Here is a 27,556-nt window from a genome sequence, read left to right on the forward strand (position 1 = left end):
AGATCAAAAGGAATACATTGGGTATGATTGTACATTGGGTATTCTGGCAGCGGGTAAATTGTCATGTAACCAGTTTTAAGCTTTTAAAATTTTCTGTATGCAAACAAATAATAGCAGAAAATACTGTTCCTCATAGATGTGTTTTAATCAAGATAGATGTTCAATAATGAAAGGAATTTGGATCAAGTCGACAGTTGCTTGAAGCGATGCTGAGCTTTTTCGGGTAATTTTCAATATTTTCAGGTTGGGTTTTGTTGTGGACTTCTGGTTGACGATTATGAGTATCTAAGTGACCAATCCGGACTGCAGCATTGGCTAAGGAGAGTTTACAACGCCTGAATATCTAGCTGAACTAATTCTTGAGAATTAATTACTGCAGACATTTTACAGGTAAGGCATTTGCTCTGTTTAATAGCTCCGATTGCGATTCCGATTGCGGTAAGGGAGCTAGCTATTATTGGCCTTCTCTTTTTGTTATAATCAAAGATTTAATCATAATTCAAAGCATCAGTGCACTGTCTGATTGTCTCGAAGGCGAGTATTGTTTTTTTTACAGGAAGCATTGGTTTTCTTTACCCCAACACGAGAATTATCAATAGTTTCAATGCTACTACAGCTCCTTAGTTGCTTTTAAAGTTTACTACTTTTTCTTAGTGCTTTTTCACGGCATTTAAATTCTTACAATTATTCATTATTGAACTACTCTTTGGATTATGTTACTAAGTGAAGACAATGGAGCTTTCGATGTACCATTTTTGCTGAAATAAGTTTAAAATATCTTTTACTAGTTTTATTCTGGTTTAACATTTCTACTAAATAAAAGTACTCAATTATTGCCGTCTTGTGTGCCGTATATGTCAACTCTTGCATGAGTTATTTGATTTTTTAAGGTCGTCTTCGACCTTGACTTCGCAACATTTGGCAGCTGAGCGTAATCTGCGGCATTTCACTAATAAAAAAGAACAAGGAGGCTCGGCAATGAGCATTAGCACATAATGTTCCTAACCCGCTCGGTCACGTTTATGACTGAATTGACCACCAAATGAGATCGAAAACTTTCAAAAATTCGTTTGTTCGGAAACAATCGTTTTACACTTAAGAAACGCTTTAGCTCTAACCACTATACAAATGAAACAAAAATTCCTTATATAGGGCCGATAATAACTGCCATTAAGGAGCCTAAGAGACAAGACAAACAACAAAATCAAATAAAAACAACAAGAATTACTTACGACCAAATCCGTGTCTGTCCATTATTGAACCAAACCGAATGAATTGCGTTCCACCAGAAAAGATATGGGACCTGTCTTTATTGAGAATAATTAACAAGTAGACAGAAAACAAAAAGGGGCAAAGTTAGAAAATCCGTTTGCTCTTTTGAAAATAATTAATTTCAAAGTCAGGAAAGGAATTAGCTATCAGCTGAAATCATTCAGTGGCTGCATCTATAATTCGAACAAAACCATTGAGAGCTGTCATAATCCAGAATTTCATACGGCTACGAAAACAAGGAAAGACCAAAATCAAAAAGTCATTTCAATTTTGCGAGGAAAAGGTGTCAAAACATCAGACCAAAATCTGTTCACTAACAATAATGAAATTAATCAATTGCGCCCTATTTCGAAGAAGCAATTGTGATGTGCAACTTTTCATTAATGGGCCATTAAATTGATAATCGGTCAAGACAGCAAAAGAAAACCTCAAAAATTGGAGAGCCTCAAAAAATGTAAAAATGAAAACTCGTTGTATCAACCAAAAAACTTCATTTAATGAAAAAAACACCAATTAGAACTACATTATAATTCAGTTGATAAAGAACGAGGGCTCTATCTTTATTGAGTCTACGCTAAAAGGTTACCGAAATAAAAATGGAAAAAAATGACAACGATTTTTAAAACCTTAAGACATTACAATCGTAAGCTTTCAACTACAAAATGGTAAAAGTTTAAATTTTAACTGCTCTGGAAACCAATTGTACATGTAATTAGTGAGACTAAGTCAAAAGACCACACATTAACACAGTACAGGCAGAATTCAAATATTCTTGAATAATTTTATGCAAACGGTGTTGAAGCCAAAATCACATATGCTTTTTACTGAAATTGTTTTTTATGCTCGTCGGCCTCCCCAAACACGTAAATTCGACTTTTCAATTACTGAGGTTTGATTTGAAATCATTCTGGTCTTTAACTAACATAAAAAAACAAAAATCAAAGGTTTCAAAAAATGTATACAACAACCCATTAAAATCAAAATAGTTTTGAACTGTTAAATTCCGCAACTAGTCCAAAACTAGCCTAGCCTTTGCTGCTTCTCATTTAAACAGAAAAATTGTTAATTTCATCGAAATGGCTAATCTGACCAAAAAGTCATTATATCAAAAAAGGTAGATTTATATCCAGTTATTTTTACATAAGTATTATGTATCAACTGAAGTCATTATATAGTTTCTTTAATAGCTCCCTAGCTCAGAAATTCTTTTTTCAAAAATTAAGGTTACTGTTTGTCAAGCCATAAAAACCATGAGCTTTGCTCGTAAAACACTCTTGTTTCATTGGACCTTATTGCAAAATCAGAGGAACTTTTATTAATTGAACCTTTAATTGAAAAAAAGACTCGCTTTTTATTGGGATGAAAGACAATTCTAAGTGATCTGTAGAAGGGATCTATTCCGTGCCAGCAACGACTCTCAGTATCAAGGTGGCTCTAAACTAAATCGCAATGTAGAATTTAGCGCGTCAACATTTATCTGATCAATTATCCTTATTTTCAGCGTGATTTGTGTCACAATAATATATGAAAATGGATGGACAGCTCGAAGTAGATTGTCTAAATGATCAAAGTGAGACATCAAGTAGAAAGAGAAGGTTGCCTGAACAGTACCCAGCCTTCGCTGCCATCCTGTCTTTCCTGACAAACTACTCTCTCCTCCTGGGCTGTGTGGGTGAAATCAACTTCACAAGGCTATCTGAGTGGTTCCAATCCCATTCACGTAAGGAATGATGCATGGATTGTTTTATCCATCCTTGTTAACAGAAATCAGTTTGGTTCAGCCGAAACCTCTCGTTACTAAATCCTGGTCAAGGCAAAAAAAAATCTTGTGATATCTTTCATAAAAGTTCTTGCAGAAATATTGTTATATCGTGCATAAAAGTTTGCATAAATCTTGTGATATCTTGCATAGAAGTTCTTGCAGAAATATTGTTATATCGTGCATAAAAGTTTGCATAAATCTTGTGATATCTTGCATAGAAGTTCTTGCAGAAATATTGTTATATCGTGCATAAAAGTTTGCATAAATCTTGTGATATCTTGCATAGAAGTTCTTGCAGAAATATTGTTATATCGTGCATAAAAGTTTGCATAAATCTTGTGATATCTTGCATAAAAGTTAAGCGCACAAAAAGTTCACCATGATTGTTGTTGTGGAAAAGTTTATCTTGCAAAGTTCTTGAAAACCAACCTTAAATAATTGTATGCAAATCAACGTCTGAATTCTAGACTTACTCTGTAGTTCCGTGTGTCGTGAATTGTACAAGCTACAGTAGGAATTTTTCATGAATCTCAACTTTGCAATCGTGAAAAGGGACTCATGAAACTCAAATGGACTAAAAATTTATTTGAGTTGATCAGAGCTGATTTAAATGCTTTAGCTATTGGGGATGACTTCATCGACTTTTGTGTGAATCTTCTAAAGCGGCTGAACAGACGAGCGAATAAAGACAACTGGCAGGAACAGCTGTCCGTCATTTTCAGCCGACACTCCGAAGTGGACTCTTGGATTCTTAGATGCTCAGGGTTTCGCAAACTCAATCTACAAAGCCGACTTAATGTATTTAAGGTGCGTAATCAGTGCATATGCTAAATGAGAACAGCTGGTATCCAATCATAGGAAATATTTTGAATATACCGAGCGGACATATTGTTCAAGTTCGGAAAGCTTCTTCGAATCTGTATTTGCAGTGTTTGTGGAGCCTGTGTTGTACACATCAGCGCCTTGTTCTTGACCTATCAACGCTTTAATAATACTGATATCTATTTTTCTTTGTAGATAGAATTTTTTTCGCATAATGATAATGCTAAAATGTTGCTCAATCGGAAAAAACTCGAAAAATCATTAAAGGGCAATCTAGCGAAGCCAAATAAATTTAAACCATTTTATATTTCGCCGCTTTTGATTGGTTGCAAACATAAACACTGAAAAATATCTAACCTTGACCTTTTTTGTATTGCTTAGTTTACAATATACATTGTCATAGCTACTTTAATCGGATTTTAATAATACGATATTATTGCCTAAATTAAGTTTCCATAACTATACTAGTGGTGATATTAGTGGCCGACAATACTAATATATATAAGTACATTATATTCTAACTACATCGTAGGATTTTTGATAATTGTGATTTCTGCGTATTAGCAGCGGAACAGCATTTCCCCACATTTCAGACTGTTCTTTTCATTAGCAGAATTGCTCTTTTTTGGTGCCCTTAAATTGCCCCTTTTTACGTCTAAGACTTTCACGTAGTAAGATTATTGCAACCAAAATTGGTCAGGCTATGGTCAACGTGAAGGTTCACGGAGGCGGGGAATTTATATTTCAATCACTGGCGAGTGAATCGAACAACTTACCTCTTGGCTATCACGCCTTCGAATACTGAAAGTACTGAATGGGAAATATTGAAGTAATAATTTAAATGAGACCTGTGTTTTAAGGTATATTTTCCAGTTCTATTATTCTACTACACCTCCTTTGAAAAGAAAAGAATTTATATCTTGGACATGATTGCACATATACAAATATTAGATATATGTACCATGTCACAAGTGGACTCGCACGGAATCATGTTGATTCTCTATTGCAGCAAGCCCAATTTTCAACTCAGAATTTGAGTTAAATAGCGTCACTTGTCGTTCGAGAGCGATTTGTGCGACATTAGTTGGTTTGTGTTTTAGTATGTACTTGAAAAGCAGTTCGACAGCAATGAGAAGTTCCGCCAGTTGGTCGAGACTCTGCCATGTGAGGACATGCGAGTGTTACCTGTGGGGAGTGACGAGAGGGGACATATCTACTGGTACTTCCAAGACTCAAAGTTAAATCTCCTCTTGTACAGGGAAGAACAGGAAGACGAAGGAGAGACCAGCTTCACTCTACTCGCAAGGTTAATTTTCTAGTTATGAGTTATTAGTGCCAGAGCAGCTGTTACCCACGTCAAGGGCATTCAAGAGATAGGATTCCCCGCATCTTTTCTAATTTGGTGCAACGCCCTGGATTACTTACCACAGTGCATTTTTTTGCAAAGATTTCAGTACGACCCTGTATGGAGATTTTCAAAGCCCTCGCTTTTTCTGATTTGGTGCAATAACACTCAAAATGGTTTAGGTTTTTAATTTTTAATTTGAATTGTATTGGGGCGCTGTCTTTTTAAGACTCTAATAGGCTTTATGGTCTTTTTTTTTGATAAGAAAGCAGGAAGTTCAGGGAGAACATAAAGTTTGAAAAAGTTGCTTAGGTAAACAATATTGAAGAGCGGAGAAAATAGAGTGGTTCTTTTGTTCATGCCTTCTTTTGAAACAGATCGAGAAGTTTAGGTGTGAAAAAAAATTCGCTAAGCGACCAATTTTTTTTCACGTGCGTCTTTTTCAACCTTTGTTCTTTTTAATAGCCACGAAGCGATAGCGGCTATTATTGGTGACATCGTGGTTTTAAAAATTCTTCGTCTCCATCGATGAGTCTTACGACCTGACTTCTTGGAATTGATTTCTTCAATGACTTCTACTGCTTTGCAGTTAAAATTTGTGTGCGTGACGTCATTTCTGCTTTAAGGTCGATTGCGTGACTTACTTCGCTCAAAAAATGACTTCTGAACTCACTTATGGAACTTTAAATTTAAAAACATTTACTAGTTAAAGATCAATAGTGTGCGTCTAAGTAGTGCCAAACTTATATGCCCTAATTCTTGAGTTTTAGTCTTGAGTTTTTGATTTCGAATATCAATTTAGAAAAAGCTCTTTGGTGGTTGATCTGTCTGTCTTATTTCTTTAGTTATTTCAATTCATGGAGTGCCACCAGCGTCTATCGCGGCTATTTTCCGGCAATCTGCCGGCTATGTTTGAATTTTCTGTTTTCTGAAAAGTTATTTTAGACTAAAATTATAATTTTCAGGATGTTCAGATAGCTTTTCGGTGTTTTTTAATAGCCGCCCTCATCTTCTCAGCCGGCTATTATTGCGCTCGTATTTTTTTTTTTACTTCGTCCAGCTTTTTTTCGCTTTACCATTTTGCCGCTTTTTCGACATTTTGCGTGAAATCTTTTTGACTTCTCTAGGCTAGTTTCTCTCTTCTCTCATTCTGCTAAAAGTGAATTTGAACATCAGTTGCTAAGCAAAGCAATTCAAAATGAACAGAGTCGGTATAAAAAATTGAAGTCAGAAATAGAAACGGGATAAACCCATAAAGCCCAATTTTAGATGCCCGCTATTTGAACGTCGTTCCTATAAGTCTTAGTTACCACCTCTATTGCTTATTGGTGTTGATAGTAGCCCCTGTAGCCTCTCTCTAAGAAACAGAAGTATGTACAACTACGAAATGCCATCAAAATAAATCGGACTTAAAAAATATTTTTGTACAAAAATCTTTTTTTTTCAATATCTATTCTTTCAATCCCAATCATGCTTATTGGAATCAACGGCGGCTATTTTCCGGCAATCTGCCGGGTATGTTTGGCTTTCCGCTAATTTGAATGTTTTTCAACTAATTTTCCTGTTTTAAGGCTATTTTAGCGATTTTTTTTGCCAATTATTGTATTTTGCTTTTACTTGTGTTTGAGTTGAAGTTTAGTGCTCGTGCTCAGTTCTATTGCAAATTAAATACGTGTTTTTTGGCACCAATCATGTTTTTTGATTTTGACAAAAAGTTGCAAAAAAATTAATTTAAAGTTTTCCGCTTTATTTCAAAATTAGAGATGTTTTTGTGCATATATTGGCTTGTGCGAATTTGTCTGAGCAATGAGGTTGTCTCGATTGCTTGAAATATATTTTCTGTTGCTCATTGAATTACGTAATGTAGTGAATACAGTCAAAATCAAAAGGAAAATCAAAAGAAAGGATACACGTAAAGCTTGGTCATTAGTACATTAAGTCGTTAGTGCATTAGGTTATCAAAGTTCTTTAAAGCAATTTCTAGCTGGCATCAGTATTATGCTTAATAGCGTTCAGTTTAGAAGCTGATTTAACCTTAATTTTAGAATCTAAACCAATGTGCAGCATTTGCGCACCAAATAAGATCACTAGGACGCTATCTCTTAATTTTTTTCTTTTTCTGTTTCAATCCCAATGTGCGTTAAGTGAGTCAGTGGTGGATATTTGCCGGCAATTTGCCTGCTATGTTTAGTTTATGCAATATTTTTGCTGAACCGTTTTCTTCTAGAACACTCTTTCGATTTCAGTGCTCGAGTGACTCTTTCACTCTTGATTTTTTCATTTTTGCTAAAGTAAAACCGTTTTTGAGAGAGGAGCGAGTGTAGCCAATGCTGCTTCATGGTAGCTGCGAGAACTTGTAACCTGGAGGTCGCGGGATCGAACCCCTCCCTAATCAGAAATTTTTACATCATAAAATTTCTCGAGCCTATGCCCTCTAAATTCGGTTTTACTTCTAAATTGATTGCCTCGCCAGTCATTTGAGAGCAATTCCTCCGACGTTAGTATGTTTTTATATTTGTAAATGCTCGTCAGAGTGGCTCTTTTGGGCTACATTTCTCTTCTAGAATTCAGTCCTCCGCTATCCTCACAAAAGTAGTTCCGTGCTCATATATACATTGCTGTTGTACTCTAAATTGTAGTTTGTTTGCAGGTCGATCGAGCAGTTTGCTTGCATATTGGCCAAGCTGGAGATGCAAGACTTCACTGTGCTAGATATCAAGGAACTGAAGCAAACTCCAGACACTCCAGAAATTAGTTTTATGTCTGCAAGTGCCAATATTGGAAACAGCAAATGCGCCTCGGTTTCGGTGTTGAGCCATACAAAGTCTGAACATAATAACAAAATAGAAGACAAAGAAATGATTAAAGACGAACCGAACGATGATCATTTGACGCCTGAAGATTCTGAAAACAATTCTTCTAATGTGGAAGTTGACAAAAATAGTGCTATTGCTACAGCAAACATATCTAACATCAAGACAGAAGCACAAAATGTTGAAAATGCTCCTCAAGCTGTGAAATGTGAACATGAAATCACGAAAGTTGAGAAAACAGAAGTGTTAGAATGTCATGACCGTCCTGTGCAAAAAGACTCCAATTCCGCTATTGTATCTTCGAACGATGTTCAGGAACCTGCAATTGCTAATACAAACCATTTAACGCCGAAGAAGAAACTGCTTCAAAAGTTTTCGAACGAATCGGATGACTTATCGTCGACAGATGACGGTGAAAAACGAAGGTCTTCCAGAATTAAAAGAGCGCCCAAGAACTGTTACAGTATTGACGAGACGTTCAAAATGATTTACAGTCAAACTCAGGTCACACCCCCTACTAAAAAGCTGAAATTGAGTAGTAAACATGACGTGGACTCGAAAGACACTTCAAAGTCTGCAACCGAACTGTCTGAATTGCCTAGTGAAGATATTCCCTTAGCCATGATAGCAAGTGGTGAGAAGAAATCGAGTAAGAAGAAGGGAAAGAAAGGCAAAAGTAAAAGCAAGAAAAAGAAAAGGAAACATGATTCGGAAAGTGAGGAAAATGACTCGGACAATGAACCTCTTGTGGCTGTTCAGGATGAAGACGAAGACGAAGAAGAAATATACCCGGGTGAAGAAGGTAAATTTTTAATTGCTTATCAATAGAGAGTGATTCGAGTTTGCGTCACAGGCGGAGCTGCCTTCTGGACATTCTCCGTTACGACGATTTCGAGTTAATTGATTTCCGGCGTTTAAGAGCTTGAGAGGCACAATAATTTGTGTTAACATTGGCCTCCTGTTGGTTTTTGTTTATTCTTCCTCGTTTTCTTAGCCGGCTTTTATAGCGGTGCTAGTTTTTGCAAATCAAAGAATTTAAATTAATTGGGGCGCTCTTTTGACGAAGAAGAGTAATGGGATCTATTTTTAAGACATCTATATTAGAGGATGTAGTCAGAGGCCGCACGTGAAAAGAAGTGTTTCGGTCGATCTGCTAAACAAAATTTAAAAGCTGAGAGTTAAGATTGGTTTTTGTTCATGCGTTTTCTGCGAAAGAGCGAGGAAAGTATGCATGAAAAAATTTTCGCTAGGTAAGCGAAATTATAATTTCGTGCGGCTTTTTCAAAGCAATTCTTATTTTAAGCTCAACTTTGTCGAACAAGGTTTTTCTGAATTATCAAAACTAAGTGTTAATGCGTTTACAAGTATTTTGACCATCTGACAAAGATATTAGGCTTTTAGGCGCATTTTGAAATTTTGAGCTATTTTTGCCATTTACCCTTGTTGGAAGTTTTTAACAGTATTTCTAAGATTATTCCTTTTTAAGAAGATTCCTTTTCATCTCAGTATTTCTAAGATGATTCCTAAGATGATTCCTAGTTTTCTGGTTCATATTAATTGTTTTATTGTTTTTGGTGATTTTTGATTTCATTGATTTTAATTTTGAGTTGTGTTTGTTAAAGAAAAGGGGTAGTTTTTTTTACCAAGTTTTGGCCCATTTTTGTCACTGTTTTGTGCATATTTATTCTGAATTTAAGTTTTTTTTTGTTCTGAAATAGTTTTTTTTATTCTGTAATTAATCTAGAGCTTTTATATAGGCTTTGCTTTTAAGAGCTGACATAAGATGGTTAAAAATGGCATTCGTACTGAAATAAATTACATAAATTTGTATTTTCTCTTCCCAGTTTTTCGTTACTTGCTATACTTGATTTTTTTTTACTTTTTTCTGTGATATTGGTATTTCGCTGATTAATGAACAAACGAATATGTGGAGCTTTTCCCCGAATAATTGTCTGGAGGTAGCTTTATTGCTTTTTCACGGAATTTTGTAGTTGTTTGTCTTTAATCTGCCCTAGGTTTTCTCTGTATGTACCTTTTCTGCTGTTTATATATCAGATAGTAATAAAAAAGGCTATTTGTGTTTAAAGTTGCTCTGTCAATAGTCGTCTCTGAGTCGCAACCTCTGAAGGAATTCCACCAGATATTTTTCCTGATATCATTTTTGTCTTTCCTCGTTCCATTTTTCCTGTTATCATTTGAAATAATTTACTAGAATTAATTAGTGGGGTCATTTTTGAGTGGTTAACTGTGATGTAAGTGAATGGCTGCTTCGAGTCCGTTCCCGAGTCTTCAGATTATATTTTTTTACTGTCATAAAAGTTTATTTCGCTTTACCTGAGCTCACAGCTTGCGGAGAAGTCTTTTTCATTTCTGAGAGCTAGTTTCACCCTTCTATCAATCTGCTGAAACTGCTTTTAAAAGCAGTTGCTTAGAAGCAAAATAAATTCAACAGAGTCAATATCAAAAAATGAAATTTAAAATATAAACCGGATAAACCCTTAAAGCCTACTTTTAGATTCCCCCTGCTTAAACTTTGTTCTTGTATATTTTCGTAACCATCTCTAATGCTTATTTGTATTAAACAATAAATGAGTTACTTTAGTCAGTGATCGCTTTGTAGAACACGGCTGTATAGAGCGTAATAGTTTCAAATGGTCCAGTTTTCCCCCTCAAGAATTCGCACAAGTAACTCCAACATCGGTCGTTGAGTGCCATACATTTTTCATTGTTGCGCTTGTCTTCACGCCACATAAATTCCGGAGTCTGGGCGTGGGCTCAATCCTCAGGATTCACAAAGTTGTAGCTATGGTTTACTGTCTTGTATTATAATCTAACATCTAGAGCTTTGTGTGTGATCCGGCAGTCAGACATTATCGTAGTGTTAGGTTCCGTTCATTTTTTTGAGTAAATTCCTTAAGAGTTGCCGATGTTCTATACTGACACTACAAAGACAACCTTCTCTGTTCTCTGTATACACTACCAAAGATCCATGGTTGTGGAAGCATTCGACTTTTGTTTGATTGGCGGTGCTTAAACATACTTTTTTCAATTTCTACAGTCAATCCATCTCCGCCTAATTTTGATCCCGATTTTGTTTCCACATGCTATGAAGAGACCTCTGGCATAATTGTTTTTGTTCTCAGTTTTGCAGTAATTAAGAGTCGATAAATCTTGCGACTAAGCAAATATAATAAGGAAATTCCCAAGGCCCAGCCTTGACCCCTCTAACCACGTTCCCTTTCTAATGCCAATATCTTCCTGCAGTCACGAACTTTTCATCGCCATGGGTTCCTCGTTGCCCTGTCATTAATTTCTATGCACGTCTCATGACCAATCAGGGTTATGGGAATCAATGGCGCTATTTAGCGGCGATCTGTAGGGTTTGTTAATGATTTTTGCGTTTTTAAATTTTGCGTGATGCATATTGATCTCATTCAGGCGATAGGCAATTTTAATCAGCCGTTTTCGACGCTACTGTAATCGAAAGGTTCAAGATCTCATTCAATTGTAATGAGCCATGTTCAACGCTGTAATACACAGTTTGCTACTGAAGATCAATTGAAAATGCGACATCTTATGTAAATTGTGCTCAATGTAATTAAGTGAAATATAGTGAGCTCTATATAAAGTCGCTGTGCGCTTCTCGTACAGTCTTTTAAGTTGTTGTCTCTAAGCGAACGGTTCACCAAAGGTGTGAAAGGCATATTTGGGGAGTTTAGACCCCCACCTCACACTGACTTCTAGAAGCTACCCACCTTAAGATAAGCCTAGATAATTAAAAAGTTGTTGCATCTTTTTTAAATCAACTCGCTGGAAGTTATTCGCCTATGTTTTGATTTCCCACAACCCAGATTATCGAAAATTGCTCAGACGAGAAACTTTTGACTCCAAAAAATTGCGTGCCAACTTTTAAATTTTGTAAGTCTGCTTCGCAAATTTTAAGTTCTAGCTACCAAGGACAAAGATATCACCGCATGGATGGCATGAAATTGCAAAACTAGTGATTTCGAGACCTACAAGTACTACTTGCCTAAAAAAGTTTAAGTTGAGAATAATAAAGCCTATCTTCTTAAAGTAATTAATATTCGCACAATTCGATTTTAACGTGTTTATGGTTTGTGCTGACTTAAAATTGCAAAAAGAATATTTATTTTTTGGTAATTTGTTTTCGCGTTTTCGAAAGTTGTTATATTTGCTGCCTATTTAGCTTAAATTCTAATCACTTCTAATCCTTTATTTTATGCATGCTCTTGTTGTTGCAATGTTCCCGTAAGCATAGTTGGTTTAATGCACAAATTTATGTGTTTCTTGGTCGTTTCAGACTACCAAGGCTGCATGGTCTGTTTGAAGAAGAGCAGACCCGACACAATCCTGCTGTGTGATGAATGTGACTCCTCCTTCCACATGGCTTGTCTGAGACCTCCACTCTTTATAGTGCCTGACCAGGAGTGGTTCTGTCCAGCATGTTGCCACAAGAAACTGCTCCTGGCACTCAGAGGGTTGCTAGACACAGTGCAACAGCAGGCTATCGCTCACAGTAGAAAAAGGTAGTGACAAGTCGGTTTCAACTTTCAAATTATTAATTGCTCTCGTTTGTAGCAATTACTTTGAACCGTGCAGCAAAATTTAAGCAAAATGTGTTTTCAGCAAAATTTTTGCTTGAACGAATTTTGATTCCACTTTTCGAGTTACTTTTTCACGCTTGACTTTTTCAATTGGTCGCATTCAGAAATTAAGTCTGTTGCTAAAATGAAAACGATCGTGAGAGAATACCGAACATATTCCGTGTAGCGGCTTCGAACCCCTCAATAGAAGTTTCTATCGTTAAAGTTTGTCGCAAAAGTTTCTATAGCCTAGCATCATTCTAAATCTTTTGCGTCGCCAGACGTTCGAGAGCAATTCGTCCGCTTAATGTAGCTTGATGTGATAAATGTGTCAGAATATTTGCTAAATGTTTTTGTAATTTTGTTGAATTACTTTTGCGTGCAAAGCGCTTCACAGCAACTAATGCTAAATAAACAGTGTCCCACTTTTTCTCACCTATTTTTTTATTTCACTTCTATTGTACCCTGATTATTTCAATCGGACGATTTTTCCCTCTATCTTTTCACACCGATTTGAGAGAGCCGAAAATTTATTGAAATTATTTCTCGATAAATTTAAACTGCCTTTTGAGACTACCAAATTCTCAGCCAATCATAATCGAGTATTTGAGAAACAAAATTTTAATAATTTCTAAAAGAAACTGAAAGGGAATTAATAAATATCTTGAAATTATCGCAGGCTACGGCCATGCCTCAGGATTACGTACAACTATGCCGAAGTTTAAGAGTGCCGAAACTGGAGCTGATTTTATTAGTGCCGAAGCTGCGAATACCAATTAACTATCAATTAAATGCTAGCGGAATTTATTTTCAAGGCAAACAGGTCCCGCTGATTAGTAGTTAGTTTGTGATAGATTCATATCAAGTCCCACGGGCCTCTAAGGCATGGCCATGGTCCGCAATTATTATTGTTTGCTTTGTTTATTTCGCTCCAATTATTTTGTCCTAATAAACAATAAAATCCAAAATCTCACCACAATGTGATTGGTTCAGAATTTTTGCGCTCATTTCAGTTGAAGTGATCTGATTGGTTTAGAAATTTATCGGGAGAAATATTGAATAAATTTTCGGCACTCTTATAATCGGCATTCTTATGCGTCGGCATTGTTGTACGTCAACTTCCTCAGCGGCCTCAGCTAACAAACAAAATAGACTTAGAAAAAAACATAGACAAAATTACACAAAAAATTCAAGCTGCATACAAAGAGAGCATATATGTCAACAAGCACATAGCCACAAACCACCAATTCAAAAAACTGACAAGGGAAAAGCATAAGTTAGAAAGAAAAAGGAACAAACTGAGGAGAAACGACGAAAGAAACACAACCCAACACCAAACAATATGCAATATGATCAATATACTGACAAAAGAAATAAAGAAAATAAGTAAAGAAAACACAACAAGACAGCAAATGAAACTAATTCACAAACTAAACCAAGCAAAGAAAGGTAATAACTTCTGGAAAGCTGCAAAAATATTACTCAACCAAAATCAGAAAAACAGCGAACAATTACCAATGAATAATCAGGAAGCTGCAGATGCATTCGCTGAAAAACTAAAAACAACAATGAAAACAACGAATCAAAAACACATAAGGGAAAAGATCACGAGAAAATTGTTTCACGGAAAATAAGAGAAACAAACTTTAAGGCAATCAAACTAAGTGAAGATGAATGGAATCACAGAAGTAAAACCTTCAACTCTCAAAAATATATTGGGAAATCGTAAAAATACTGCACCAGGACATGACGGAATAAGCTATCAAATGATAAAAAAAAACTACCATTAGAAACATTAGAAAACCTACAATCATTACAATTAGGACATGTACCAGCCCAATGGAAAATTTCAACCGTAACAATGATACCAAAAGTAGGAAAAGATCACAAAACCTTAAAAGGATACAGACCATTATCATTAACATCCTGCCTTGGAAAACTGTGCGAGAGCATTGTAAACGAACACTTGGTAAACCACTGTGAAAAACAACCTGTTCGGTGATCAACAAAGTGCCTACAGATCTAGCAGATGCACGACAGATAATCTTCTAAAGCTAAAAGAAAAAGCAACAACAAGCTTTAAATGGAAAGGTGCCACAGCTGCTGCATTCTTGGATGTAGAACAAGCTTTTGACTCAGTATGGCACGAAGGTATCTTATATAAGCAAATTCAGATTAACACACCATGGTGGATCACAAAATGGACTAGCAGCTTTCTAAGTAACAGAAAAATCAAAGTAAAATACAACTAAGCAATTTCCAAAAGCTTTACACGCGAAGCAGGGGTCCCCCAAGGGAGCATAATAAGCCCAATCTTGTTCAATATGTATATAAGCAAACCAAAATGCAAAGATACATCAGCTTCACAATATGCAGATGACATCGCAATATACTACACACATGAAAAACAAGAAATAGCTACTAAACACTTACAAACCGGAATTAAACACTTAGAAAAATGGTGCGACAAATGGAAAATACTCCTCAACGCGGGAAAAATCATTTACACCATCTTCTCTAGACAAATACTGAAAACAAATCTAAGACTAAGTTTAGGGTCAGAAGACATCAACGTCAGCAAAGAAGTAAAATTTCTTGGACTTGATCTCAATTATAAATTGACGTGGACAAAACATGTAAACAAAATAGTCGCAAAAATGCAACAAAGAATCAACATGCTAAGACACCTAAAATCAAAAACATAAAATCTAATATTAACATGTACCTTTATAAAACAATGGTAAGACCACTATACATGTATGCAAATGCAGCTTGGGCAAATGTAACCAAAAGTGATCTCAACAATATACAAAGAGAACAAAATAAAGCCATAAGACTTGCATATAACCTACCAATGTGGACAAGTGTAGATGAACTACATCAAATAGGAAATTTAGAAATAGTAAGCTAAACAATCCAAAAATTAAGCTCGGAATACCTTGCAAGGGCTATAAAACGAAATAAAGAAATTAAAAACATAACAGAAAAACATTTAATAAATTGGAGCCAGATCAAAATGTTTCAAACGCCTTTGCAAAACATTCTATAAAGGAAAAAAGAATAAAAAGTAAAGGGAAGATAGGAAAAACCAAAAACTAACGCCAAACTGTAAAACAAAGGATAAAAACAAAATTAGGGCAAAATCCAAAACAAAGGTGGATGCGGACGTCTTGTGGTTTGACTCGAGGCGTTAGCTGAAGCCATTGAAAGTGAAAAAGAATAAAAAACAAACAAAATTTGGACAAAATTCAAAACAAAGGTGGATGCGGATGTCTTGGGGTATGACTCGAGGTGTTAGCTGAAGCCACTAAAAGTCAAAAAGAATAAAACAAACAAAATTAGGACAAAATTCAAAACAAAGGTGGTTGCGGATGTCTTGGGGTATGACTCGAGGCGTTAGCTGAAGCCATTGAAAGTGAAAAAGAATAAAAAACAAACAAATTTGGACAAAATTAAAAACAAAGGATGATGCGGATGTCTTGGGGTATGACTCGAGGCGTTAGCTGAAGCCACTAAAAGTGGAAAAGAAGAAAAGAATAAAAACAAACAAAATGAATAAGAATAAAAACAAACAGAATTTGGACAAAATTCAAAACAAAGGTGGATGCGGATGTCTTGGGGTATGATTCGAGGCGTTAGCTGAAGCCACTAAAAGTGAAAAAGAATAAATACAAACAAAATTCGAGTAAAATTCAAAACAAAGGTGGATGCGGATGTCTTGGGGTATGACTCGAGGCGTTAGCTGAAGCCACTAAAAGTGAAAAAGGATTAAAACAAACAAAATTATGGCAAAATTCAAAACAAAGGTAGATCGGGGGTCTTGGGGTATGACTCGAGGCGTTAGCTGAAGCCAACCAAAATGAAAAAGAATAAAAACAAACAAAATTTGGACAAAATTCAAAACAAAGGTGGATGCGGATGTCTTGGGGTATGACTCGAGGCGTTAGCTGAAGCCATTTGAAGTGAAAAAGAATAAAAACAAACAAAATTAGGACAAAATTCAAAACAAAGGTGGATGCGGATGTCTTGGGGTATGATTCGAGGCGTTAGCTGAAGCCACTAAAAGTGAAAAAGAATAAATACAAACAAAATTCAAACAAAATTCAAAACAAAGGTGGATGCGGATGTCTTGGGGTATGACTCGAGGCGTTAGCTGAATCCACTAAAAGTGAAAAAGGATTAAAACAAACAAAATCATGACAAAATTCAAAACAAAGGTAGATCGGGGGTCTTGGGGTATGACTCGAGGCGTTAGCTGAAGCCAACCAAAATGAAAAAGAATAAAAACAAACAAAATTAGGACAAAATTCAAAACAAAGGTGGATGCGGATGTCTCGGAGTATGACTCGAGGCGTTAGCTGAAGCCACTAAAAGTGAAAAAGAATAAAAAGAAACAAAGTGAAAAAAAAATAAAAAAAAACAGAATTTGGACAAAATTCAAAACAAATGTGGATGCGGATGTCTTGCGGTATGACTCGAGGCGTTAGCTGAAGCCACTAAAAGTGAAAAAGAATAAAAACAAACAAAATTCGAACAAAATTCAAAACAAAGGTGGATGCGGATGTCTTGGGGTATGACTCGAGGCATTAGCTGAAGCCATTCAAAATGAAAAAGAATAAAAAAACAAACCTAGGGCAAAATTCAAAAAACACACTGCCGGGACTAAACTCTGGTTAGGTTGTCTTTTTGTGCTTTTATATATGTATGTGTGCCTGGATGCCTAATATGTAAAGAACTGATGGACCTCGCATCAAGAAAGATCAGTGAGAGACTAGACTGATCATGGGAATCATTCTAGGTCTTGAAGCTGATCAAACCCCAGGGTACCAGTAAGGAAGGGCAGCATGATCTCGGGAATTATGCTGTGGCTCCGATATTGACCCACACTCTAACAACACCTTGCACCGAACATGGTTCTCTCTCTTTTTTTATTATTTAGAATAAAAGACACTACAACTCAAAATATAGAGTAAATGACACAACGGAAAAAGTATATATAGAATAAACGATGTTACATCAAAATTATAGAATAAGTGACACTACAACAAAAATATAGAATAAACGGAGATGCAGCTTTTAACTGAAAACGATGCAATCTCACAAATACTGAACACAAATCTAAGACTGAGTTTAGGGTCAGAAGACATCAACGTCAGCAAAGAAATACACTACACTCTCACCAGACTTGTTCTAACCACACCACTAACCACATCACCCAAGAGGGAAAATTGAAATCTAACTTGAATTTTTTTATTTCATTTTTTATTTCAGCACGCCCACACAGAGAGTAGAAAGAAGGGACCGAAACTGCTGATGACTGATCAGTGTGGGAGACTAGACTGATCACGGGAATTAGTCTAGGTCTTGAAGCTGATCTAACTCTTTTTCCAGGGTACCAGTAAGGGAGGGCAGCATGATCGCGGGAAACATGCTGAGGCCTTGATACTGGTCCCATACTCTGTTCCCGCTTGGGAACAACCACTCACCCCCGCAAGGGCGAAAATAACCGCCTCAATGAGAGGTATAAACTACAAGCCTTTGTACTCTCATTGCACAAGCGGGCTGCTCGTCCTTTGAAAGGGAGGGCTGGCTGTCGGTTGTGCACTGAGGGTGCCTCTTTCTCTTTCTCACTATAAACATCTAAACCAATGACAAGTCACCGTGCTCTCAGCGCACAAGCCGGTTGCTGGTTCCCAGAAAGGGGGTACTGGCTGCCGGAGGTGCACTCAGGGTGCCTCTCTTCTTTCCTTTCCTTCTTCTTTTTCTTTTCACTTTGTCTTTTCCTTCGTTCCTCTTCTCTAAAGACCCTACTCCTTCACTCTCTCCCCGACTCCCTCTCACCCAAACTCCCTTTAAAACACCCTTACTGTCACCCCACGCCCCCTCCGTTATTCCACAAAGCATAACAAAGACCCAAGAAACTCTACAACCAAGTATTCCATCCAAACCAACCTCCCTGCCTCCCTCCTCCAGACAAGCACCCAATATAAACCACAAGAAACCAACGAAAATACCAAAACCGAATGCAAACCAAAGTGAAAGCGCGGTTTAAAAGGTGGTGTAAACTACCACCTGAGAAATCGCAATTAGCAGTTCACTGCTAATTGAACACATTAGATTAGCGATTAGTACGTCAACTGCCTCAGCGTCTTATGTGACGAGCTGAAACTATCACAACCGAACATGAGACCAATTAACTCAATTAAGTATTTCTCTTGGTAATCAACAAAACAATTTAGGGTAATTGAAGGCAACTTTTTTGCTTTCGGCGCTTTTAAATCAGGTCAGGCGCTTTCTGACGTCGGCTGTTTATAACGTCCGCTCTCTTGCACGTAACCGATTTTAATCCTTTTCTTATAATTGGTACTAAGAAGATTGTAATATATATCTTCCGGTCATGCCTTGCGACCCGTGGGACTTGATATTTGATATAAAATTATCGCAACCAAACAATGGATTAAATTATCCGCTTAAATGTGAGAAAACATGCTTATACTTATAATGCCGACTGCTAATTTGTGGGGTGAAAGAAGTAGAGCCTAAACGTACATCCTAAGGCCTGTGTTGTGTTCTCAGTTTAGTGACTATTGTTTTTCAAGTGTTGAGTGAGACAGGTAAGCTCCTTGAGCTATCCGGCAAATGTCTCGTCGTCGCACACATTGTATATTCTCACCCGAGAATAAAATCAAACAGTAAGGACGCTTTCAACTGACTGATAGAAAACTTTGCGCCTTCTTCTTGATGATGTTTGATTGCTGGTGTTGTTTCAGACGATACGTGTCTGCCGAAGTGCCTCTAGGATTCCCTTCGTATGTCAACTCGTTACTACCTCCTGAACCTCCTGTTAGTATTGGATTGTCTGGATTTATCGGTAGTCCCACCACCCCACCCCGCATTACGTTACATGATCCCAAAGTTATGGAACCATTACATAGTAAATCGTATATCATCATTATGTAACATAGCACGTGCCTTTGGGGAAGGAATGATATGCGGGAAATTTCCATTAACCAGGATTGAAGGAAACTTCTAGTAAAGAAAACGCGAGAAAGTTAATAGTTGATCCGAAAAATACAATGTCACCTGGTTATTATATCGTCGCATTTTTGAAAGAATGTACTTTGCTTAAAAATTATTGTGAAATTGGGTATATTATTCCGATTGACATGGGAATAAAAACAAAACTACGGTGATTCAGAAACCGCTTATTTTGAATGGAAATATTGCTCTTTCCTGGAAATGTTTGTTATAAAGTAGCAACCGAATAAGATCAGACAAACAATGAAAACTGAAGAATATCTGTTTTGAACCAGTAGATGGTTGATCAAGAAGCACGGAGGATTGTTCATTGCACTCAGAAACTTTGGAAAACCAAAAAGTTCATTAGGCGTTATAGCCGAGAGGTAAGGACGTGTGTTTTGCATGAAATAGGGGTTTTTGTATCCAGTGTTCTCATAAGCTAATTGTTCATTTCAAATTTCAACTAACAATCGATGATGATTTTAAAGGACTGTATTTTGGGCTATTCTCGCCTCAGAACATGACCCCAACCTAATACGCGATTTAAATATGTTTGTGTTAACGTCACCTAAAATGTTGACGTCACCTAAAATGTTGACGTCATCTAAAAGGGCGCCAAAAATGTAAAAAAATAGTTTGATGAGGGGGGAGTGAGTATATTCTGGTAGCTCCGTTTTGACGAATAAAATACGAAAATTAATTTTCTTAAAATGTATCAATGGTTTTCGGGAAGCTTTGAGTCATGGTTCCAACAGTAATATATTTTCTTAAGTTCTGGGAAAATGATTTTCTAAAACTGGAAGTTAAGATGTGAAAAAATTGCTTATGTTGACACAAAAAGCATGAAATTGACAGCTAAAAAGAGTGGATTAAAATTAGAAAAGTGTTTAGTGCGTTTTCACAGTAGCCACTTGTTAAAAATCGCAATTTGATTAATTAACAGTTTTGCTTCTCTGTCGAACTAATGTCGCAAACCACCACTGGACTGCCAATAGCAGTTAGAAAAAGTATCAGCGCTCAGATGACGAAAACTAACTGTTTTCGGAGCATTGGTCTAGCAGTTTAACACCTACTTGGTTGCCCTAGTTGAATTGTAACTGTTGGGTTTAAATACCAGCTGGTGTCAGAACAATTTACCCATTTCCATTTTACCCAACGCCATTATACCCACAATGGATAACTGAACAGATAAAAGATCTAAGAGCATTGTGTAAAATGGAATTGGGTAAATTGTCATGTAACCATACCAGCTAGTGTCCATCAAACTAACTAGCTCGTATTGAATTGAAACGAGAAATATCCTTGCTCTGTGAGACTTAAAAATGGCTGTTATAATTCAAACAACTTTTTTTCAGAAGCAAGACTTTTCTCATTTGTTTGGAGAGTTGCCACTTCAAGGGAGGAGTTTGCGTGAGAAGAAGAGAGTGAACTATGGGTATGACTCTTATGACCAGGAGATCAAGGCAGCTATTAAAGCACATAACTCGCCACTTAAACCAGAACAGGTCAATGGAGGAGGAGGCTACTCGTCTGATAATTCGTCCTCTAACAGACTAGAGGGATCGCCCAGCAAGTATGGAATAAGGTCAGTTATATATGCTTAAACAGACTATCGGGAGTTCAATTTATAATGTGTTAACAATTTTAGAGCAACTTCATCTCGAGACAAGACAGATGATGTTGGAAGGGATAGTAGTATTTATTGGTGACTTCTCATTGCGGTCTTGTAATTTTGTGGTCAGAATTTTCCGAAATTCTGGTTTGCTAAAGCAACCCAAAGAATTCTGAAGAAATGTTTTTTTCCGCGAATCAACAATGGCCAACCCAAATATTGGTTTCTGTGACTTAGTGTTAGCTAGTTTAAAGATTAATGTGATCTCATTTGAAAGATTCTTCAGTTTAGAAAAATGATTGAATAGACCTACTTGGTAATGAAACAATGGGTTAAAATACAGGAATCATTGATCTGGTTTAAAGATTGTCGGGCTGTATTTAATAATAAATTTTGTTTTTAACAGGTCGTCCCGACGTTTGAATTTTTTGGAACCTTCTGCAGACGTTGCTAAACTAGAGACTTGTGACCTCAACTCTAATTCTAATATAAACTCGGACTTCGAAGTAGAACGGCTCACTGCAAACGATCACGGCCGGGATTTGCTAAGTGATGACGATTGCAATGAGGCACCTTCAGTTGGAAGCAACGAGAGATCGGGTTCGGACTCAAACCAAGATGCTGAACTCGAACCTGAGGCACAATATACGTTTGATGATAACCCTGCCATGTTTTCCAGTCTCATAGCCGAAACATCAGAGGCCGCTGTTGATAACGAAGAAAATATCAAAAGTCCGGTGCATAAGATGGACTTGATAGAACCTCAAGCAGATAATATCAATTTGAAGCAAAGACACGACGAAACTATATCAAATCAGACGGCTAATGATGTCCATCTATCAAAGGATGACATTAAAATACAAAACGGAAGGAGATCGCCAGTTAAAGGTTTGTTTGTAGCGTTATAATACTACCGTTGCTTCGTCAAAGTTTTTTTGGCTGCATCAGCTATTCCGTCGCAACTATTTTGGCTATCTTTGCGTGATTGCAGATTTGTGGGAGCTTCGAAACGAAACCGAGTGATAAAGATTTTTTTAATAGCCGCGAAGCGATAGCGGCTATTATTGGGAACATCGTGTTTTTTTACAATTCAAAGAATTTGAATTGTATTTGTGCGCTGTCTTTTTTTAAAGATCTGTTCACGATTGTTCGGCTTTTTCACGTCAGTGAGAAGTAAATTTAGAGTGGTGATTTTGGTCACACTGAAATAGTAAAGGGAGCGAAAAATCGAGTAGGTTTGAGGCGTGACTTTTCAAAATACCTATAAAGTGGAGTGAGAAACTGGTGTTTGAAGAATTTTTGCCGTTTTTTGGAGATGGATTTTTAACAGGTGCGTCAATTTGACTTCTGTTTTTAGAGCTTTCTCTCCTTCAGTGCTTTTAAGATGGTGCATATGTGTTCTAATTGTGCCTTTTGCCTTTGCGTGAAATAATTAGGGCAGCTAAGACATTTTATGACTTTGCTAGTATTTGTTGTCATAAAATATTAGTAAAATTTAGATTTTGTCACCTTTAAAAATTATCTGTTGTCTTATCACTTAGTATCATCAATGACAGGTTTGAATAGTTGCTAATGAAGCATGAAATAACCTAATTAATGGCTCGAGTTGAGAGCTTGTGGTTTTCATGACTTTGACACTACTTTTTCCCAAAAATTTTGAGTGAATTTTTGAGTTCTACAAGTATTTATTAACAGCCGCCCTCATCTTCTCAACTTTTTGCGTGAAATCTTTGACTTATCTAGGCTAGTTTCTCTCTTCTCTCATTCTGATAAAAGTGATTTTGAACATCAGTTGCTCAGTGAAGCTATTCAAAATGAACAGAGTCATTATAAAAAAAATTGAAGTCAGAAATAGAAACGGGATAAACCCATAAAGCCCAATTTTAGATGCCCGCTATTTGAACGTCGTTCCTATAAGTCTTAGTTACCCTCTCTAATGCCTATTGGTATTGATAGTAGCCCCTGTAGCCTCTCTATAAGAAACAGAAGTATGTTCAACTACGAAATGCCATCAAAATAAATTGGACTTAAAAAATGTTCTTGTGCAAAATTGTTTTTAATATCTTTACTATCAATCGCAATCATGCTTATTGGAATCAACGGCGGCTATTTTCCGGCAGTCTGCCGGTTATGTTTGTTATTTTTGATGTCTTATCATGTAATCTCATAGAGGACAGGTCTCTGATGCTGCTAGGAGTTCAGTTTATCGAATTAATCGTTTTTGCTCAAAGATATTGCTTTCTATGACTTTGAGACTATTTGTTTTCAATAACAATTATCGAATTTTTTGAGTTTTGCGAATTCCCTTTTCAATTTTTTTGTCCTAACTCGGTTTTTGTGATTTTTGTGACTCATGCGCTTGTTCTTGATTTTTGTGACTCATGCGCTTGTTCTTTTTTTGGAAAAATTTTAGTTGTTTTTCATTTTTGCTAGTATTTGTTGTAATTATTGCTGTCTTATCACTTAATCTCATTGATGACAGGTCTCAACGGTGATCATTGAGGATTCGATTAATTGATGCAATTGTATCCTTTAATATCTGTTGCGTTCTGTGACTTTTATACTGTTTTAAAATTTCAGCGAGTTTTTTTTTGGATTTTTCGTTATTTTTATCTTATCATTAAATATTATTAGTGAGAGTACTCGTCGGCATTTAACGACAGCTTGCTAATGAGAAACGATTTTGCAAGTTAGTAGCAGTTGGAGTTCGTAGCAGTTGTTTTCTGAGTTGATCCTGTGTTTTTAAAAATTAGGTTGAGTTTTTAGTCTTGCTTGTTTTTGTCGTGCTTGTGTTGTTTTATTGCTTAGTCTCATTACCAAATGCTCTCATTTGCCTTTTAAAGCAGAGTTATTTGTTGTCAGGTCATAAATTAATACAATGTTTTGAATTGTATTGCAGGACTTGTCCTGCTATGTTTTTTAAATTTGTCGTCTCCATCGATCATTCTTGCGACCTGACGTATTGAAATTGACTTTTTGAATTTGAGTTATTTCTATTGCTTTGCAGTTAAAATTTGTGTGCGTGTCGTCATTTGTTCTGCTTTTAGGTCAATTGCGTGACTTACCTCACTCAAAATAATTGACTTCTGAAGTCGCTTAATGAACTTTAAGTTTTATGAACATTTACTTGTTAAAGGTCAATAGTGTGCATCTAAGTAGTGCTAAACGTATATGTCCTAGTTCTTGAGTATAAGAGTCTTGAATTTTTGATTTCGAATACTATCTTTTGAAAAAGCTCCATTAGGGCTTTTTCCTTATGGACCGTTTGTGTCCGAATCTAATCAAAAAGTCTAGTGGTTTAATCAAGGACTGGTGGTCAATCTGTCTATCTTATTTCTTTAGTTGTTTCAATTCATTGAAGTCCACAAGCGTGTATTGTGGCTATTTTCCGGCAGCCTACCGGCTATGTTTTTGTTTTGCGATGTGTTTTTCTATAATTTTTTCCGGATGTAATTTGGCAGCAAGAACTTCAAAACATTGTAAATGGAATGAATGGTGAGTGGAGTTGCATTCGAACCATAGGCTGGTGGAATGGAAACAAAAATGAGGCGATAGTAAAAATTGCCCAACGTTACCCGAGTAAGATTCACTCAAATTTATTTTTTCGTCTAATTTTTCCTCATAGCTCAAAATCCAACAATCTGGGGACCGAATTGTTTTGATATCAAAATTGTACTTAAAGAATAAAATCTTTGGCCTTCTTGGTTCTTATTTTAATAATTATTTTTGATCAAGAACATTATTGTGAGCTGGGAGCGCAAGCAAGCTTGAAATCAGCTTTTCTTAGATCTCCTTATTTCTGTCTGTTTTAAAAGTACGGACATGTCTAGAAAACTATCGCATCTTTTTTCTGGGATTCTTCTAGCTATTTCTCCTGCTAATTACTTTTATAGATTGCAAATAATGTCAGTTCTCAAAATAGGTTTTAGATTGATCTGTTGAAAAAATTTTCTCTAATTCTCACGCCTCAAAAGTGATTGGATTTAGCAGCAAAGCGATAGCTGAGGCTATTTTTGGCCTCCTCGTTGTGTTTTTATAGCTGCGAAGCTGTAAGCTGAGCGTAGCTATATTGCGATGCTCTTGTGTTTTTGTTTCGTCTTCTGACGCTCTTTTTTCGTTTTACATTTGTTCACACAGCAAAGCTCAAAAGGTCAAATTTTCTGAATGACTTCTTACTCTCACTAGCGACATTTGCGCGCGTGACGTCATTTCTCACTCGCTTTAGCGAAAGTTTTTAGGTTATTTGCGTAATTAGATTTTGATCATACGTGACTTACCTCACTCAATAAAATGACTTTTGCACTTTAAAACTTAAGTTTCATTTGAATTTGTTTAAGGTCAAAGGAACTCCTATGTGCAGTAAAGGTCCCTAATAAGAGGCTTCTGTGGAATGAATTTTCACAAGCTTTAATAATTTATCGCTGAATGTTTTTAACCTAGTTTTTTTAGCGGAATCGATTTTTTCTTCAATTCAGATCTGTATCTGTTTCTATCTCTATTATATGGCACGCAGGTCTATTCATTCGCAGCTATTCCGGCTATCTGCCGGCTATGTTTTTACAATCCGAAGAATTTGAATTGTATTTAGGGGCTGTCTAAAGATCTGTTCACACATTTTCACGACTTTTGAAGTCAAATTGGAGTGATGATTTTGGTCACGTCTAAACAGGAAGTGAAGCGAAAAAGGGAGTGGTTTTGCGGCGTAAAATTTTTTTACTCTAATTTCAAACTTCAGTGAGAAAGTTGTGTTTGAACAAAAATTCGCTTTCTCGATTGTGATTTTTGTTCACATACGGCAATTTGACTTCGATTTTTACAATTTTTTCGATTTTTTGATCTGCTTCTTTTCTAAGTTTTTTTGCAATCCATTGATAGTCAATTCTAGGTCTAATTTTTTTAGTCACGGACAATTCTTTGAAAGGTAATTCAAGACTCTTCCTGCAAGATTTTTGTTACGACCACGACGTCACAATCTTTTCAAATCTGCTTTTTGTTTTTTTATGCATTCAATTTTAGCCGAATTGCGTGCGCGACTTGTTTTTCACTCTTAGTGGAGAGATTTTTTGTTCTTTCGCGTAGAAAATACTTTTGGTCACACGTGACTTACCTCACTCTCAAAAATGACTTCCTCACTCTGACATTGACTTTTTTCACTTTAATTCAAAGAGATGTGGTCAAGTGATCATGTGTCACACTAATTGAAGGTGATTTGAGAAAGTTGTTTCGGCTAAGGAAAGCAGCAATAAGATAAACAGATTCTTAATCAAAATTTAACATCTCAGCTTAAAATTTTTTTTAATTCGAGTTTTGCGAAGAACTAAATGCTCAAGATTGCGGATGAGCTAAATCCATGCTCTTTTTTGTGTACGGTTATTGTAGCAATATTTCACCTTGAACAAAACTGATGAAATAAGAAATTACGCGACGAGATATTGTAACTATTGCTTGCAAAAGGCCCTGAAAAACCTCAAAATTTACTCAAAACCTCAAACTTTGATATTTGTGCTGTATTGTTTTTAATTGCGCTCGAACGATGTTTGAAGTAATTACTTTAAACGTGTTGATCTTTTTAATGGAAAATTTCTCAGGTTTGATTTTTCGAGCAACTTTTGCGCCCTTGACTTTTTCGTTTTGCGTTATCTGAATTTTTCACTCTCACAAATGTCAGCAGATGATCTCAATTGCGCCAAAATTGGTGTAATTTTTCCCCCAATAAATTTTAGAGTGTTTTAGTTGCTTATAATAATCTCTATTGATGACCCCTTAATTTTTAGTATTGCCAAAGAATTTTGTCTATTTTTTTCAAAAAAATTAGAACATTCAAGCCGGGATGCTTCAATTTTAGTCGGAAAGGTGGCCAAAATTGAGAAACTGCGACAACTTCATTCCAATCCATCAGCCTTCAGTCGTGTAGTGGAGCCCGAAAATGCAATCAACTCGAACAAAATTTATACTCCCGGAAATGACGAACCAATTAAACCTGAAGCGGAGACAACTAACGGTGAAGTTTATGAACAAAAAACAAGAATAACAGCCGCTAAGCAGTCAGATTTTGTGTACTTTGACGATGATGCATACAGCGATGCTGAGCCAGATGACGATTACGACGACAATGATGATGGTAGTGATTATGACGTCACGAAAGATGTGAAGGAAGGTGGCGTCAAGGTCAACAATAGGGTCCAACATAACAGAAGTATAAGTAGTGGGAGGAGTGAGCGGGCGAGGGGAGGGAGGTACATGGTCGACGAGGATTTCTGTGCTGACGAGTTGAGTGACTCAAGACTGAGGTTGGTGAATCGTTGA

The 27,556-nt window shown here is 36.4% G+C and overlaps 1 protein-coding gene across 1 annotated transcript; it reads left to right on the plus strand.

Moving 5' to 3' along the window:
- The first annotated feature begins 247 nt into the window (after positions 1-247).
- Positions 248-27,556, plus strand: LOC142352886 (uncharacterized). The gene is made up of 11 exons (XM_075405072.1): positions 248-390; positions 2,774-2,992; positions 3,654-3,841; positions 4,957-5,162; positions 7,852-8,816; positions 12,336-12,561; positions 19,389-19,461; positions 19,935-20,021; positions 20,994-21,223; positions 21,657-22,138; positions 27,096-27,556. Exons 2-11 carry the CDS (start codon positions 2,797-2,799, stop codon positions 27,554-27,556), a joined length of 3,114 nt encoding a protein of 1,037 aa, XP_075261187.1. The 5' UTR covers positions 248-390; positions 2,774-2,796.

The sequence above is a fragment of the Convolutriloba macropyga genome, chromosome 1, assembly GCF_964194025.1.
Source record: "Convolutriloba macropyga chromosome 1, txConMacr16.3, whole genome shotgun sequence".
In the NCBI taxonomy this organism is placed as follows: domain Eukaryota; kingdom Metazoa; phylum Xenacoelomorpha; order Acoela; family Convolutidae; genus Convolutriloba; species Convolutriloba macropyga.

What these genes read in the sequence shown, in the direction of transcription:
- LOC142352886 (XM_075405072.1), top strand. Translation starts at nt 2,797, where the DNA reads ATGAAAATGGATGGACAGCTCGAAGTAGATTGTCTAAATGATCAAAGT. An exon ending in ATCGCTCACAGTAGAAAAAG is followed by an intron (nt 12,562 to 19,388) that starts GTAGTGACAAGT and finishes GTGTTGTTTCAG; the next exon opens with ACGATACGTGTCTGCCGAAG. An exon ending in TACTACCTCCTGAACCTCCT is followed by an intron (nt 19,462 to 19,934) that starts GTTAGTATTGGA and finishes TTGAACCAGTAG; the next exon opens with ATGGTTGATCAAGAAGCACG.